The sequence below is a fragment of the Solanum lycopersicum genome, chromosome 1 (assembly GCF_036512215.1).
Source record: "Solanum lycopersicum chromosome 1, SLM_r2.1".
In the NCBI taxonomy this organism is placed as follows: Eukaryota; Viridiplantae; Streptophyta; class Magnoliopsida; order Solanales; family Solanaceae; genus Solanum; species Solanum lycopersicum.
In genome coordinates this window covers 66080528-66098998 of record NC_090800.1, presented here as the reverse complement: position 1 = coordinate 66098998, position 18471 = coordinate 66080528, and the positions used below count along the sequence as shown (strand labels likewise).

At 31.2% G+C, this 18471-nt stretch overlaps 2 protein-coding genes and 1 pseudogene across 2 annotated transcripts; all 3 read left to right on the top strand.

Moving 5' to 3' along the window:
- Nucleotides 1-3233: 3233 nt before the first annotated feature.
- GluB (glucan endo-1,3-beta-glucosidase B) lies at nt 3234-5258 on the top strand. Its single transcript, NM_001247876.2, has 2 exons — nt 3234-3348; nt 4007-5258. The coding sequence occupies exons 1-2, from the start codon at nt 3279-3281 to the stop codon at nt 5017-5019; spliced, it is 1083 nt and encodes a 360-aa protein (NP_001234805.1). The 5' UTR covers nt 3234-3278; the 3' UTR covers nt 5020-5258.
- A 3429-nt stretch (nt 5259-8687) lies between these two features.
- On the top strand, nt 8688-10108 carry LOC101244315 (glucan endo-1,3-beta-glucosidase, basic-like; annotated as a pseudogene).
- A 2065-nt stretch (nt 10109-12173) lies between these two features.
- Nucleotides 12174-14626, top strand: LOC101244610 (uncharacterized). Its single transcript, XM_010321500.2, has 3 exons — nt 12174-12466; nt 12560-14213; nt 14333-14626. Exons 1-3 carry the CDS (start codon nt 12174-12176, stop codon nt 14624-14626), a joined length of 2241 nt encoding a protein of 746 aa, XP_010319802.2.
- Nucleotides 14627-18471: the final 3845 nt, after the last annotated feature.

Sequence of the window (18471 nt, the reverse complement as noted above, 5' to 3'; positions counted from 1 at the left end):
ATGTTAACTCTTCACATTTTTTATATTTATGTTACCTCTTCACCTTCTCTATATTCTAATAGTAATGATTGACATTTTAATAGATAAATGCAATTTTTTATAATGTTTTTAATGAAAATTTACTTTTCAAATTCTTCAAGTATTTTACTATTCATTAACATCTCATAGTATTTAATATATAATAACTAATAGTATATGATATTTTTTTATAAAAAAAGTATTCAGTATAAATTAATATTTTAACATTACATTTTGAAACTTCTCATTTTTAATAATATATGATTTGCTATACAATATGCGAGTTGAACAACTAATTAATTATTTTATAGTGATTTGCGTATATATCCCGAAACTAATAGGAAAATAAATGCAAAAATCACAATACTATTGTTACTCGTTGGCATTAAAAATCATCTAATATCTACTATTATTATGAGTGGAGCCCAACATGAAATAAATAGGTCTATATATGTATCCAAATTCTTTAACAAAAAGTTCAAGTTTACCCCCATCAATTTTTTACTTTGATTAAAATTTCCTAGGGTTGAAGCTCTATTGACAATTAAGTGGAAAAGAGACTTTATTAATGATATTGGAACTAATATTACACCAAAAGTTTGTAAAGTTTTCCAAATTTTTTCAAATAATTAATAAGAAAATAACAAAAATATCTCATTTGAAATTGACATAATACATATATATTAGACTCTAAATTTGACTTCAAATTTTAACTTTGACCTCCAACTTTCATAATGCACAAACAGACACTTTAACTATCCAACTTTTAAATAAATAAAAATATCAGTCCTACATGGCACGATACACATAGGACACCACGTAGGACAAAAAAATGTCATGTAGGATGACATGTAGGACATATGTGTCTATTTGTTCAACTTTATACAAGTTTAAGTGTCTATTTGTGGACATCTAAAATTAAAAGACATAAATATAATTTGAAATCAAATTAAACGACATATTTATATATTATGTATTTGAAATTTCTAAATGGTCCATTATGGGCAAGTAGCTTTGTTTAGATAGATAGTTGACAAAACACTACCAAGATATCATTATTTTTATTTTTTTTATAATAAGAACTTTAATTAACATCCATCTTCTTAGATGCCTCCTCAATATAGCCGCCATTAAAATAAGTCCTAAAAATATAAAAGCCGCCACTAAAATATTGAATATATATAATTTTGGGACAAACCTCTTCCAATAATACTTTCTTCCAATTGGGGGCTGCTTTATTCTTTGCTTCCACACATTGGATATTTCGAAAGTCTTGATTTACACCTCAACTAAATGACTGATTCTAACAAACTAATTTTAATACAATGACTCCAGTTACTGATTCACTGGCCTTTCTAGCTGAGGTGGGGCTAGGTGGAATTCGTGGATTTGAACTAATTTAGTAATTTTTTCATAAATTTTATATTTATATTAAAAAATTAGATAAATATTATGTATGTATATTAACTTGTGAACTCTTAATAAAATTGATTAATGACTCAGTTATAAGGAATAAGAGCTGTGAAAATGGTTTTCAGGGTAGATTTATGGATTGAAACCCTATTATCAACGAAAAGTCTCTTTTTATTTTTAAAAGAAATTTAGAAACTTCAAATTTCTAATCTTGGTGCCGTCTCTGCTGAGTTTCTAGAGTCTGCATGCCATCCATATTCACTAAGGTTGTCTGATAGAACGTATAAAAATAATGTTAAATAGAGTGTATTAGTAATATTTCTATTAGTTATACTTGCATTAATTATAAATAAATTATGTCTTATGTATTATTTAGTTTATTGTATTAAAAATATCATCTATAAAAATATATATTTACATATATATCATTCAGAATTATGATATAAAGGAGATTTTAAAGGGTAATTGAGTCTATAATCATGCTAATACATGCACTTAATCCCCTTGCATTATTAATATAATTAAAAATCTATGATATTAGTAATACGCACATTAATACACAACAAAGATACATAGCATAAAAAAGTGTAGTACTAAACAAGGTGTTACTATTAAATACATAAAACTAATCTATGCATTACTTTTGTTAATACGCTCAACCAAAAGACTCCAAGGCTTCATTTGTTTGCACTTAATAGAGGTCTGAATCTTAATAATTCAGATTCAGCCTATTAAGTATTTTTAGTCTTTAGGTCTTAAATTTTTTTATTTTTTAAAATATATCTTAATGAGTCTGAAGAGCTTTGAACGAATCAGATCTATAGGAGTCTCTTAATAACATTCAGACTCAGTTAATGAGTTATCAACTAATAAGTCATCGCTTCTCTCTCTTTTCTCAATCAAACATCATTTTTTCCCTCATGAACCGGCAAGTTTTCATAAATCCTTTCAAGTATTTTTTTTATATTAATAATTTTCTTCTATTGATGTTTGTCAAGAATACTGGTTGCAATAATATTTTTGGTATATTGTTGTTTATCAAGGTTTTTGAATGAAAAATATTTTTTATATTAATAATTTTCTTGTATTGACGTGTGTCAAGAACACCGGTTGAAATATTATTTTTGGTGTATTGTTGTTTATCAAGATTTTTGAATGAAAAAATAGTACTCCAAATCATGATTAATATTTTATAATATTTTATTAATATAATGTTCAATTTCACTTGCACATTTATATATTGAAAACAAATAATATTAATTATTTGGTGTTCAAATTTAGAAACCATATTTTAATATTCAAATGTGTATTCAAATTCAGACCTCTTAATCTCAATGGAAACAAATGAAGCCTAAATCTTTGCGACGAAACCTTTTTTTTCCTCAAATAAATGAGTAGAAAAGTCAGCAAACGTTGGTAAACAAATATGTCAATATCAATTCATGGAATTTCAAGACTGTTTTATCATATACACATTTGTTGCCCAGCAAACGTTATGCACATAAATATATTTTTGCAAATGTGGAGAAACTATAAGAGAAGCGTATCACGAATTTTATTAGTTGTAACGATAATTGTAGTGGATGAAAGAAACTAATCCTAACTAGCTATATGTTCTTCCTTTTTTTTTTCAAGTCAAAGTTATACATCATCAAATTCATCTTCTTTTTTCCACAAAAATAAATAAATAAAATAATCAAGTTGATCAAGTCACCTGGCGGCTCTTAACAAATTCTAATAATATTCCACTTCAATTAATATCATACACAAGTCTATCTCAGTGTAGTTATAAATAGCTCTTAATCCATCTTAGTTTGTACCAAAAACATTACTTCTCATCAAACATCATGGCTACCTCACAAATAGCTATTATTGTGCTTCTAGGATTACTTGTCGCCACCAACATTCACATAACAGGTTTCTACTTAAACATTTTGAATTTTCGACATCAAAAATAATATTATTGATAGTTTTTTTTTACCGTATACTCTTAATTGTGTATCTTTTCCCACACTAACTTGCATGACTATATTCATTTTACCCAAAGTTACTTGACATTTTTCGGTTTTAGCACTCACAAACTTTTTTAATTTGAGGGTGGTCAGCAGAGGTGAATCCAAAATTTAAATCGAAGTCAAAATCTAATATTTATATATTTTCTTCGTTTCAAAAATAATGTCTTTTTTTTTTAGTTTGTTTAAAAAAAAGGACCCCTTTCTTTATTTGACAACAATTTAACTTTAACTTTCCACATTACATGTTTAAGAACACAAGATTAAAGAAAATTTTGGTATATTTGACATAAGTTTAATTTTGGACCACAAGATTAAAAAATCTATTTTCTTTTTTCTTAAATTCCGTTCCAAATTAAACTAGGCTAATCTTTTTAAAACGGATGGAGTACTTATTTAGTGAACTTTTTTTTGAGACGTAAACAATTTTGAGCTAAAGCTATTAGATTCGGAGGAACCAGTAATTAATTACATCTGCCCTAGCATGTGTTTCTTTAAATTTTTCAAGTTTAGAAGAATTGGCTAAGTTTGTAAAACCCCATTTTCTGCTTGTTATTGAACAGAGGCTCAAATAGGTGTTTGTTATGGAATGATGGGGAACAACTTGCCATCACATTCTGAAGTTATACAGCTCTACAAGTCGAGAAACATTAGAAGACTGAGGCTTTATGATCCAAATCATGGAGCTTTGAATGCGCTAAGAGGATCAAACATTGAAGTGATATTAGGACTTCCAAATGTAGATGTGAAACACATTTCTTCTGGGATGGAACACGCGAGATGGTGGGTACAGAAGAACGTTAGAGATTTCTGGCCTCATGTTAAAATTAAGTATATAGCTGTTGGTAATGAAATCAGCCCTGTTACTGGCACTTCCAATCTTGCCCCATTTCAAGTTCCTGCTTTGGTTAACATTTACAAAGCAATCGGTGAAGCTGGTTTGGGAAATGACATTAAGGTCTCAACGTCTGTAGACATGACGTTGATTGGCAATTCTTATCCACCATCACAGGGTTCATTTAGGAACGATGTTAGATGGTTTACTGATCCAATTGTTGGGTTTTTGAGGGATACACGTGCACCTTTGCTCGTTAACATTTATCCTTATTTTAGCTATTCTGGTAATCCAGGACAGATTTCACTTCCGTATGCTCTTTTTACAGCACCTAATGTAGTGGTACAAGATGGATCGCGTCAATATAGGAACTTATTTGATGCTATGTTGGATTCTGTTTATGCTGCGATGGATCGAACAGGAGGAGGATCTGTAGGAATAGTTGTGTCAGAGAGTGGATGGCCATCTGCTGGTGCATTTGGTGCAACACATGAAAATGCACAAACATACTTGAGGAACTTAATTCAACATGCTAAAGAAGGTAGTCCGAGAAAGCCTGGACCTATAGAGACTTATATATTCGCCATGTTTGATGAGAATAACAAGAATCCAGAGCTTGAGAAGCATTTTGGAATGTTTTCACCAAACAAGCAGCCAAAATACAACCTAAACTTTGGGGTGTCTGAAAGAGTTTGGGACATTACTAATAGCACTGCTTCTTCACTCACTAGTGAGATTTAAAAAGACATATTTGAAAGCATATATATAGTATCTTCATGCAATTTTATGTTTGTATGCAACACCAAATAAATTCGTAGGGGGAACTTTTAAAATTCCTTTTGTTTGTCATTCTGGAATGAAACTTTTTGTAAGGTTGTATATTTCAATACACCATCAATTACATTATTTCCATGTTTGATTACACTCTGATCTGGTAACTGCAAATTTTAATTATCACACATATCAATCAAGTTCTATGAAGGCGCAAGGAGTCCCTCTTTCCAACCTTTTCAACACCAACTACAATTGTTTTTTTTTTTTTATTTCAATGAGGGAGAAATGTTTTTCATTAAAGTATTAGGCGAACACTTCATATTCCCTAATTTCACATTTCCTCCATTACTCATTTCTTCCTAATACTATACCCAACACAAATGTCCCTCCATCTAGTTTTAGGCCAACTGAATTAATTGTCTATGTTTCTCTCGACTAGTTGAAATTCTCACTCTCAAGTTAACAAATTGAGATATTAACTCAGCTCAATAATTTACTTATTTATTGCTCTCTCGATCTTTATTTAGTTGTCAATTCTAAAAATGACACACATATTAAGATAATAATAATTAGCATAGTAAAATTAATAATTTACTTATTTATTGCTCTCTCGATCTTTATTTAGTTGTCAATTCTAAAAATGACACACATATTAAGATAATAATAATTAGCATAGTAAAATTATAATTTTACTCTTATTAGTTATGGTTTCAAAAATAATGAATTAAAACTTGGAAATTTTAGAAAATTTAAATGACGGTATAATAGGGGAAAAAATTGACCTTTCTTAATTTGTCAAAAATAGAAACAATTAAAAGAGAAAATATGAACAAGTAAATAGAAACAAAAAGAGTATTTTATTGGGAGAAGGGGAAAGGGAAACAAACCTCAACAACTATAAGGCGAAAATTCAAATAGTCAATAAATTGAGTTATTTGCTCCTCATCAAAAAGATGAACCAAACCATACATGTATTGAGGAAGGTGCTGCAAATATACAACTTCTATGATCCCAAAGTAATTTATGAAGATTTTCGACTTCACTTAATTGTCTTAAAATTTTGAATTGAATTATGTACTTGAATTTTTTTGCAGCCCCTCAAGAAACATGTCTTGATGAATGCACGTCATAGAAAAAAGATACCAAATTATTTTTCTTAGAAGAGTGGAATGAACGAGCAATGCAGAGAGTATACAAATGGATTAAATTTGAAGTCAATGTTGATAGGTACGTCCACAGAAAAACCGCCATTAAAATAAAATAATACATATCAAAACAAAAAGCCGCCACTGATAAAATGGATTTTTATTAGGAAAAAATGTTCTTAAATATATCGGAGAAATTGCTATAATAATGCTGAACTTTGAAAAAAAAAATTATCCTTGCACTATTAGTTGCATTTTATGTGAGGTATTTTGATCGATATAGAGTTTAAAAAAGAAAGAAAGACTTTTAAAACGTGTGGTTCAAAATGAATGATAGAAATTTGTGTGATTGTAAATAATTTTATTAAAAGTAAAATACATATTTTATAGTTAAATTGTTACTTAATATAAAAATGAGTCATTTTTTATTTGACTGACTAAAGAAAAGTTAATCACATAAATTGGGACTGAGAAAGTAGTATATTTTAAATATATATATATCCATAAGGTAAAAATACTCCACAAAGTTTGATATCATAACAACAATATCGACCAAAATTAAAATATTTTTCGAACTTTTTTTCCTTTTTATTATTGTCTCTAGCGCTTCCAATAATACTATCTTGCAAATTAATTCTGAGCTTCCACTAATCTTTTGAATTAGTAAACAGGTAGGGTCAACATCGTTTAATTCAATCTATATTGCTCCGATGAGAATATATAGTTTTTAATATTCCTTTCGTTAATTTAAATTTGTTCCTCATATTTCTTTGGTTTGTCTTATTTCTTATTTGACATATTTCACATCACAAGAATGAAATACGTATTTTTAATTTAATTCCTTTTGTCATAATTTGAAATTAAAATTTTATTTAGACATTTAATTGGATTTCAAAAGTTGTACTTGTTTTTGATAAATATAAAACCCCATAATTTATTGTGCATGTATCTAAAAATCTAATCATATATTATATTATAAGTAGAAGCTCCTAACTTTAAAGTTGAATTATCATTTTGTCCTTATTTTATTCCTAAACTAAATTAAATATTAATATATAATTAATTTAATATTAAATAATTATAGTTAAATACATGCATCTAAACACAATAGTTTAAATTCTAATTATTTACATACTAAGTAATAATTATATTATATTATACTAAATACTAAAACTAAGAAGGTGTAAAGTCAAACTTTGAAAGACAAAAATATTTTATAGAAAATTGTTAGAAATTATTTCATAGGAAATTGTTAGGAATTACTTTTTTTAAAAAAATAAAAGTTATCTATTCTTTCTCTATAATTAATGTATTCAAATGATTAGATTTGTTATCCTCTCTCTTTAGTTAGTATAATTAAATGTATTGAATTATTAGTAAAAACAATCATCTTTTCTCTACCCCATGTCTAAGATCATTTAACTTCTGAAAATTAACTTAAACAACTCTTCACATTTTCATCTTATCCAATGAATCTTTAGCTATATATATGTATCATGAAAAAATAATTTTTCTTTACCACTTGCCTCGTATTGATGTGAAAAATATTAGGCAATTTTCAGGTACTTTTTTTTTTTTAAATATTAATATTTGTTGATCCTCATTAGAATGATATTTTGAATCATAAATTTTATCTTTACCATTTTTTTTTTGTTACGGGAGAAATTTTTTTTACTCCTTGTATATTTCTTTTTACTATATATATTGTTATAATAAAAGTGTTAAGAAGGATATGAATGTTGTATCTATTCTTATCTGTTTAATTTTTTTGTATTCTTTACCGATTATACTTCTTTAATATAACCTTCTATGAAATTATGAATGTTATAAGTCTATTTTTATTAGTGCTGAAATTACTAATTTCTGACATTTAGATTCGTTTTTAAATGTACTTTTATAATATTTATTTACTTTTATCTTTCCTTACTAATATAGTTTCTTTAGATAGCTACATATTTGTGTACTTACTAATATGGAGCATAATAAGAGATTATTAAGAATAAGTCATATAGATATATTCATATTATTAGATGCTATAATAATATAATTATTTTTCCATATTTCTTGCTTGATGTCAATGTACTATTCGATTATTATGAATTTTATTTAATGAATAAAATACAAATTAGTAAAACTAATATTTCTAATTTCAACTTTATATAATAATTCAACTTTCTAATAATTGTATGAGACAAACGTGGAAGAAACTAGTCTTATAATAAACTAGATATAAGTTTTGTAAAGTGAGGGCTGCATTTGAACTTTCAACTTCATATTCTTTCCTATTTCTTTTTTTTTTTTGTACAAAATGATCAAGTTGTTGTATGGACATGTGATTAAAAAGGGGCCCCTGGAGGCTCTTAACTTTATTAGCCTAAAGATAACAAATAATTAATAATTTTATCACTCAAATTTTATAATCTAGGTTACTATATTAATATAATGTATTATAATCTAAATATAAATAGCTTGAAGTTCATCTTAGTTTCTATCAACAAACATTCTTCTCATCACATAAACATACACTAATCAAATGGCTGCTAAATTTGCTTCTTGGATTACTACTTGTTGCCACCAGCATTTACACAACAGGTATTTACTTGAAAGTTAAATTGCGTAATAGTTATTTGCTAGTTTTGGTTAAAACTCACTGATTTTTCATATCTTTTTCATTTTTGGAAGAAATCCTTAGATTGATTAAGTTTATAACAGCATTTGCAATTCTTATGTAGCAGGGGCTAAATCAGTTGGTGTTTGCTATGGAATGCTAGGCAACAATTTGCCTTCACATAACGATGTTATACAACTCTACAAGTCGAAAAACATAAAAAGATTGAGGCTTTATGAACCAAATCATGAAGTTTTAGAAGCCTTATGAGGATCCAACATTGAAGTTATGCTAGGAATTCCCAATTCAGATGTCAAGCATATTGCTTCCAGTGGAGAAAATTCAAGATGGTGGGTAGAGAAAAACGTTCGAGCTTTTTATCGAGATGTTAATATTAAGTACATTGTTGTTGGAAATGGAATAAGCCCTTTCAAAGACACATCTGATCTTACCTCACATCTTAAAGCTGCAATGAGTAGAACTTATAATTCTGTTTATTTCACTGGTTTAGGATACAACATCAACGTTACAACGTCTATAGACATGACATTGATGGGAAAATCTTATCCACCATCTCATGGTTCGTTTAGGGACGATGCTAGGAAATTTTTTGATCCGATTGTTGAGTTTTTGAGAAATACAAATGCACCTTTGCTTCTTAATGTTTATCCTTAGTTTAGCTATTCGAGTAATCCAGGACAGATTTCTCTCCCCTATGCTCTTTTTACAGCACCTAATGTGGTGGTACAAGACGGTTTGTATCAATATAGGAACTTATTTGATGCAATGGTGGATTCTGTTTATGCTGCCATCGATCAAATACCAGGGCGACCAGATCAGAGCTCTATTAGGATTATTGTGTCTGAGACCGGTTGGCCATCTGCTGGTGGATTTGGAGCCACAACAGAAAATGCAGCAACATGCTTGAGGAACTTAATTCAACATGCTAAAATGGGTACTCCAAGAAAGCCGGTGCCTATTGAGACGTATTTATTCGCCATGTTTGATGAGAAACATTTTGGTCTGTTTTCCCCCAACAAGCAGCCCAAATATCAACAAAACCTTGGAACTTCTGACATTTCTGCTGAAACTAATGTCACTGCTTCTTCCCTGATAAGTGAGATGTAAGAAGACACATTCAACATCTCTTTACGTAAGTATTGATTGGATGGATAACTTAGTACCAACAAGAAAATAATTTGTTCTTTTTGAAATTAGATATTTATTTACATTGTAAGGTTTGTGTAAGTTCACATGGATTGTTAACCAGAGGCAATGCAATCTCCGAGTCGTGTTATAACTTCCTTTATTTCTTTGTGATGTTGATCATCTTACAACAATTTTGTAAGTTTGTAAATTTCATATTCCAGAGATTTTGGATGGAGTAATGAGTAAGTAGGAGTACTTGGCACAAAATCATTGTCAGACATTTGATAAAAGAAAAACGAAGGCTCAGATCACTCCCCTCTAGTAATACAATGTTCACAATCAATAGAGATTATACATAAAATTTTCATTTTTTTTTGAAATTTGGACCAAACATGTGACTGTCTTAAGTAGTACTCGAGGAGAACTGGTAGCTGAGTTTGTGGGAAATCCATCTCTTTTTTCATTACAAGCTGAAGAAAGTAAAGAAAGATTTGGTCATGTGTCACGATTCAAAAACTCAAATAATGATGGCACCTACCATAATCCACCAGTAGGTAAGCCGACCCATATCAAAACGAGAAGTAACAGATATATTGGGTAGAAATAGCGACAAAGGGGGAATTTACAGTAGTGTCAAGATAGTGAAAAACAGAGAACAATGATTTATACAAAAGAAGCAAAAGTACAAGATCCAAACCCACGTCCTGGTGGACATCAGTACAAAGCTCCTATATGAGTACAAGTCCCAAAAGTTAACAAAAAGTACACACTTATCTCAAAAATATAAGATTAACAACAACGTATAAACAAAAGGAGATAGGCTAAAATAGGACGTCATCAGCTCACCCTCAGTCTCCGGAGATCCCCGCAGCTAGCCCAAATCAATGCTTACGACTGGCACTCGCAACTGTATAAAAATAGATAAAAGTTGTAGTATGAGTATCAAGGCAACAAGTACCTAGTAGATATCATAGGCTGACTGAGCTGGGAAAAGTAACGAGAACTATGAAAAGCGAAAAAGTAAAGCTACTAAAGGTCATGACAAGGATATGATAATGGAAAGCCTAACTAGAAATAACATGAGTATAGAAAAGGACGAACATCAATAAACAACTAACTATAACCTTGCTTAGCTTGATCCCATAAGCCCAGAAGGTACACTCGTACGCAACTGAAAGTAAATAACTCAAATGCACCCCATAATCCTAATAAGTACAACTACTAGCGAAGTTTTGACGAAAATAATCTATTATTTCATTCAATTCACCAAAATAATATGAAACTTTGAAATTTTACAAAACTAGTATAAACGTTAACGTATTAGGCTATATTTCATTTTCAAAAAATAAACAGACTAAAAGTATTTGGTAGACGGCGCTAAGAAGCATTACGTTACTGACAGTAACATTTTGAGCTTAAGACGTTACCGTCAGTAACATGTCTTTGAAATCTGCCACTTTCGAATCTTTGTACGAAATTTGACGTCGAAGACGTTACTGGGAGTCACATTTTACATATAAAACGTTACTTGGAGTAAAGATTATATCAAATCAAATCACAGGTCAGCCACCTGAGAATCTTTGTACAAAATATGACGTTAAATCGTTATTCTGAGTCACGTTTTAAGACTAAAATGTTACCATGAGTAACGATTCTATCATGTCACGGGTATGTGAAGATTTCTTGTAGATTTGATCGTCCAATAAAACGTTACTGTATGTTACGTTTTAACTTTAAAATAAATTCTTAAAGTGTTGGCCACAGTATATTATAAGAAATGGTTGTGTAGAATGTTTAGCACATTCAAATAATGTTCTACAAAGCTTCTGCCTATATGCCTTATTGTTGAATCAATACTCACAAAATTTTTATAGGTATGGCTTGTCAATATATTGTAATGTACTTATAACATATTTTTAATAACTATAATGCATCTTATTTTTGTGTGTAGGATTTTTTGATGGCTAATTTTGAAGATAACGTGATGATTGCTTTGTATTGGGGCGGTGAAATAATCACTGAAATGAACGGATTTCGATATAACGAATGTGCCAGAATGATTGTTAGCATGTCTATGTCGACCAACTACGTTGAATTAATTAAATTGTTGCATGAGAAAATGGGGACTGATGGAGAAAATATTCAATTGGATATTTCTGGAAAATATCCATGCTCATTTCAAGGTAACGTTATAAGATTTATTGAGTTCAAAATTGAGAATGACCAATCTTTGGTACAATTTTTTTGCCATTCCTCAGAAATTTTTGAACAAGATTGATATAAATCTTTTGGAGATGTATATAAAGATTAGACCAATAAATCAAGATAATCTGTTTCGAATGAATGATCAACATGGTTATCATATGAATTTATTGGCTCAAAATTATGGATTTGCCACATTCAGTCAACCTCATTTTACATACACTGCAACACATGGTATTCATCAATCATTTGATGAAGGCTCGGGTAGTCAAAGACATATTGAGAGTAGCCACAATCAATATGAAATCAGGTAGAATAATCTTTTCAGCTAATTTTATTTAATAGCATGAATAATTAATTATTTTCATTTTTTTGTATTTCATGAAATTATTTTTTTTTACAGAGAAGATGAAGCTACCTTTGATTTGTGTAATGATGCACGTGCTCAAAGAAGTGATGAAAATTCGGAGGAGGATGAACCTTCACAAGATGATGGAGAGAGTAAAGTCATTGAAAGTGAATCCGATGAAGATATTGGAGATTTACCTCAAAATGAAAGTGCGGTGAATTTTCAAAATCAATTTGATGAAATGCAAAATAATGATATACCTTACTTTACAACATTGGAGACTGAGGAAGATATTTTTATCTCTACTCGTGAATCCAAAATGAAATATTGTTCTGTTTGGGTCGAGGATGCAAAAAAAGATTTAGAAAAAAATATGTATTTTAGTAGTAAAGCTAAGTTAAAACGGGCTGTGACAATTTGGAGTTTGAGCAAAAATAAAGAATTTAAGATTGTAATATCAACTAAGAGCGTATGGACTGTGAGATGCAGATTTTATGATTCTTTGGGTTGTCCATGGTTTCTTCGAGGTCGTAAGGTTGGAGGTAGCCTTTGGAAGATAGGAAAATATTTTAATAATCATAGATGTGAGACTGAAGGGCTTACAACAGGTCACACTAACTTAGATACCAATTTAATTGCATCACTATTTTTAAATCAAATAAGTAAAAATCTAAAATTGTTGATAGTGGATGTCATGTCTAAGGTTCATGAAAAATTTGGTCATCAAGTAACATATAGAAAAGCGTGGCTTGGGCGTCAACGCGCATTTACATTGGTATATGGTGATTTTCAGAAATCATTTAGTGAGCTTCCTAAGTTTTTTGCAGCTTTTCAATATTTTAATCCTGGAACAGTTGTGGAATGGAAACACGAAGAGTCAATGAGTTCACCAGAGGTAAAAACTTTTAAATTTGTATTTTGGGCTTTCAAGCCATGCATTGATGGGTTCCAAACTTGTCGTCCTGTTATTTCAGTAGATGGAACTCATATGTATGGTAAATATGAGATAAAATTGTTAATTGCTGTTGGAGTTGACAGAAATGATAACATTCTTCCTCTTGCGTTTGGTATTGTTGACAAAGAGTCGAAAGAGGCATGGAAATGGTTTTTTAGGAAATTGAGTGCACATGTGATAAAAGATAGAGAAGATATTTGTATTATCTCTGATAGGGCAAAAGAAATCTTGACTAGTTTATCGGAGTTGTGGCGATTGCAGAAACCTCGGGCCTTTCATCGATTTTGTCTGAGACATCTTAAAAGTAATTTTCAATCTCAATTTCCAAATAGGGACCTCAGTAATCTTATGTGGAGGGCTGCTACAACTCATCAAGTAAGGAAGTTTGAAGCTTTGATGTGGGAAATTCAAGAAGAAAATAGAGAAGCATATGAATACCTCATGCGAATTCCATTGGACAAATGGACTGTTAGTCATGATAATGGAAAAAGATGGGGAGTACTGACAACAAATCTTTCAGAGTCTTTCAACGGGCCTCTAAAGAAAGCTCGAGGCTTGCCCGTCACTGCTATGGTTAGACTTTCATTGGAGCAAACCGTTGAACGATATACTCGTAGATGTCAAAAAACTCACCAACTTGTTGAGCAAAAGGAATTATGGACAAGCAGTTTCAAAAAGAAGTGGGAGAAAAACTATGAAAATTCAAAAAAACACTTTGTTTATGATTGGAATATATCCACAGGGGTATATGAGGTTAGATCAATACAAATTGATGGTGTTGGTGGTAATCCTCATTGTATTTCATTAAGTGAAAAAAATGTGATTGTGAAAAATGGGCTAATTTGCACTTCACGTGTTCACATGTCATGAAGGTTACTAAAAGAATGGGAGCATTAGCTAGAAATTTTGTCAGCGAGCATTTCACAATAGAGAATTATGTTACAACATATTCTGGGTCATTCTCACCGATTGGACACGAGGCATATTGGTCATCGCCAAGCTTTATAATGAGAAGTAGTGAATTCTATCGACGTCCCAATCGATCAAGGACCACTAGAATTCATAATGAGATGGATCGTGATCCTGCAACATATGGGCGGGCTTGTGGATTGTGTAAACAGACTGGGCATGACAGGCGTCGATGTCCAACTCGAAATCAAATTTAAGTGGGTAGTCTAATTATGTCTTTCTTTTACTTTCAAACAACTCTAATTATGTATTTTTTTTAACTTTCAAACAGCTCTAATTATGTGTTTTGCTTCATTTCAATTTGTATTTTCATGACCAAGTTTATATTTTTGTGTGTTCACTCAACAATTACTTCGCCCATATTTGTTTAACTAACCTGCCCTCATAAGTAAAATAAAATGACAACACCTTTTCAAATAGGCAATGTAAACTTAGATCACCATTCTAAAGCGTTTATACTTTTGAAATTAAAGTAATCTATTCACAAAGTAAAATTAAATACCATACCAAAAAGTGCAGTGATTATAATGTTAGGTTCAGTAGCACCAAAATTTTTAAGCAACAACAAAAGGTTTCAGCAGCACAAAAAAATTCAACCGCACCAATTTCAGCAGTACTAGCTACAATTTTCAGCAGCAACAAAAAGTTTCAGCAGCACCAATTTTCAGCAATACTGGCTGCAATTTTCAGCAGCACTAAAATTTTCAGCAGCAATAAAAATTTTCAGCAACACCAATTTTCAGCAGTACTGGCTGCAATTTTCAGCAGCACTGAAAATTTTCAGCAGTACTGGCTGCAATTTTCAGCAGCACTAAAAATTTTCAGCAACACCAATTTTTAGCAGTACTGGCTGCAATTTTCAGCAATACAGGCACCAATTTTTAGCAGTACTGGCTGCAATTTTCAGCAATACAGGCACCAATTTTTAGCAGTACTGGCTGCAATTTTCAGCAGCACCAAAAGATTTCAGCAACATCAATTTTCATTACATATTCTTGGCTCTCTTTTTTTGGACATGTTGGATAGCATAGTGAATGCCTGTAAAGAAAATATAAATGTTTTATTATTCTAAAAGAGAGTAAAACTAAATAAAAAATGTCAGATGTTAAAGTACCAGTCCCACAAGGCTTAAGTTTAATTTACGTTTCTCCCTCCTTGATGGTTCACTATTTTGAATAGTCGTATCACCGCCTTCATTTGCATCCTTACGATCATTATCGTCCACATCATGATTCAGGTCCTCTAAATTATTAGTGGCATCAGGGGTTTCAATGATCAGAGGCACGGGCGATGAGGTAAAATTTGGGACATTTTCAAAATTACCAATGACATTCTCAAGTGATGAAAGACTTGGATGACTTGATATTTGTAGAGTCTGTGGCGTCACGTATGGCATGATATCTGTTTCTGACAATTGATATGTCATATTTGATGCCTGAGTGAATTCATGAGTGCAACCTCCTGAAATAGAACCAATATTATAATTGGATGTTGCTTGATCATCTTCTAAGGTTTCTTGGACATTTTGTGTGGCCTGATCCATTTCAACATGTGTTTGTCCTCTTTCAACAGCACGTTCTCTCCTACCAGCAACACCACCTTTTCCTCGCCTACGAACTGGGTGATGTAACTGGACAGGTTGTACCACATCTCTTCTATAATCGGCTGACACATGAACCCTGTCAACCTCATGGACATATTTCAAACAATCGGAACCTTGATCTGCACCATTTTTCTAAACATGTATAAGGCCTATATGATGGATTATCACCAAGTGTTTTAGCTTCATCAACCATCGAATGAATATGACGCACCTAAATAAATTAAAGTGAAAGTTATTTAATGACGCACCATTAATCTGATGCCAGCAACTACATTAAACAAAATAAATGACACACTAAAATCAATAAAGACAAATAAATCACTTGGCAGCAACAACACTAAACAACACTAATCAATAAATGGCATATCATAGTTTCATATGCCGTCGAATTAGGCACATAACCTTGTTGATTTTGAGGACGTGAATTAGGATTACCAATAACAAGACGATTAATGCGCCTGAACCAAATAAGATATGGATCATCATAGCGAAGTGGTTCATTATTAACCGGTGCATCACAACTATATTGGAGACGTTGGTTCCAAAATGATAACCAATATGCATGTTCCAACTCCCAATTCGTATTTGTTCTTGCCCGACGATCATGGCGAAAGTGGTTGGAATCAAATGGAAACGGAGTTGGTATAGCTTGTTATAGTCCAAATTGCCTTATAACACGATCTGGCAAATGAACCTCGACCACATCCCAACAAAAGATTCGAATTCTAACTCATCATATGTCTCGTCCAGCATGACAATAGAGAGAAAGACTCTCAATTAAGTCATCGAAATACGGTTCCCAAATAAACTACATGAAAAAAGAAAAGAGCAAAGTGAGTCTTTACATTTACAATATTTATAAATAAGTAAAAACAATGTACCTGATCTTCTATCATAGAGTCAAGTGCATCCCTATAAACTTTGAACACACGCTTGGTAGTATTCGTCCAACTAAGATGTGCAAACCATCTAGTAGCATGCGGACCCCTAGGCAAACCAACATGACAAATAGTTCTCGCATCTCTGTGGGCTACTATTTGAGGACGGAGAACAGTGACTCTCTCCCACGCCCAAATCTTGGAGAAAGAGTTTTAGGATTATATCTCTAAAAAATTTCATCCTCCAATAATACTACAGAGACAAATTGAAAGAAATATAAATAAATTATATGTACAATCATTAGGTATACCTGAAGTAGTGGCAAAAATCTGGCTATCTCATTTTGAGTACTCTGTGAATCTTTACAAAGAAAATGATACAAGTATGCCAAGGTCGCACTCCCCCAACTATAAGATCCAATTTTATCGACGTCTTCGAGCATAGACAAGTACATAAGCTTCAAATAACCACCAGATGTATCCGCCATCATCATACCTGCAATCATCCAGAACATGTAACATCTTGCCTTCTGATTAACCATATCTTGTGTTGCCATGTTCAATAAATGTGGTTGGCTTAACATGTGTGAATTAAATGCAGTGACCTTGATGGAATTTGTTTTGAAGTCTTCACGAGAAGGAACAAAACCTAAAAATCTTTGACAAATGTTTTGCCAATCCTCTATGGTCCTTATCATTTCATTACCAAGTACTGGATCACCATTCACAGGTAATCCATACAACACCTCTACGTCCTGCAAGGTAATTGTTGCTTCGCCTGTTCTAAAGTGAAAAGTATGAGTTTAAGGACGCCAACGCTCAACTAGTGCAGTGATCAAACTACAGTCAATAGCAGGCCAATTAGATTTGTAAACACCATATAATCCAGATAATCTCATTACTTTAAGAACTCGTGGATGGATGGGATATTTCTCTATGAGCTTCCAAAAATTTCCATCTTCTCTCCTTGTATTAAGAATCATATTAACATTTCCTTCCCATATATCTTGTGATCTATGAGTAAGTTGTCCCGTTAATACATTTGATTCCAATGGACCGGGATCCAACTTGTATTCACTATCATTAGCCATAAAAAATACCTATGAAATATACATGAAAGTAAACTTAAATGTTAGCCCGAACTATTATGTAGTTTTTTCTTGGCGACATACTTCAAAAGTGATGTAAAGTTATGAAATCACATTTAAAAATTTTAAGGTCATTCTCTTTAATTTGTAAGTGTGTTGATATAAGACAAACCATCTTAGACTACACTAAGCAACAATAGAACTTGAGTATAATCTTTTTCTTGATATATGTTAAGAATCAAAATTTACAGAGAATTGTTTGAATAGATGAGAAGAATATAGATTATCATTATTAGATAGTTTCATTGTATGTTTACATCTGTACAGTAGGCTATTTATATAAATGACTAAAGTGCTAATTACAATAATCAAAGTTAACCAACTAATGAGTTATGCAATTTAGGCTAACAAATTAATTATGTTATGTAACTAACTAACAAACATATACTAATCTAAAAGACAATGTAACAATA

Coding starts and splice junctions, on each gene's coding strand:
- GluB (NM_001247876.2), top strand. CDS start 3,279: ATGGCTACCTCACAAATAGCTATTATTGTGCTTCTAGGATTACTTGTC. Junction 3,349..4,006: donor CACCAACATTCACATAACAG/GTTTCTACTTAA, acceptor GTTATTGAACAG/AGGCTCAAATAGGTGTTTGT.
- LOC101244610 (XM_010321500.2), top strand. CDS start 12,174: ATGACCAATCTTTGGTACAATTTTTTTGCCATTCCTCAGAAATTTTTG. Junction 12,467..12,559: donor CACAATCAATATGAAATCAG/GTAGAATAATCT, acceptor TTTTTTTTACAG/AGAAGATGAAGCTACCTTTG. Junction 14,214..14,332: donor TATCCACAGGGGTATATGAG/GTTAGATCAATA, acceptor CATGTCATGAAG/GTTACTAAAAGAATGGGAGC.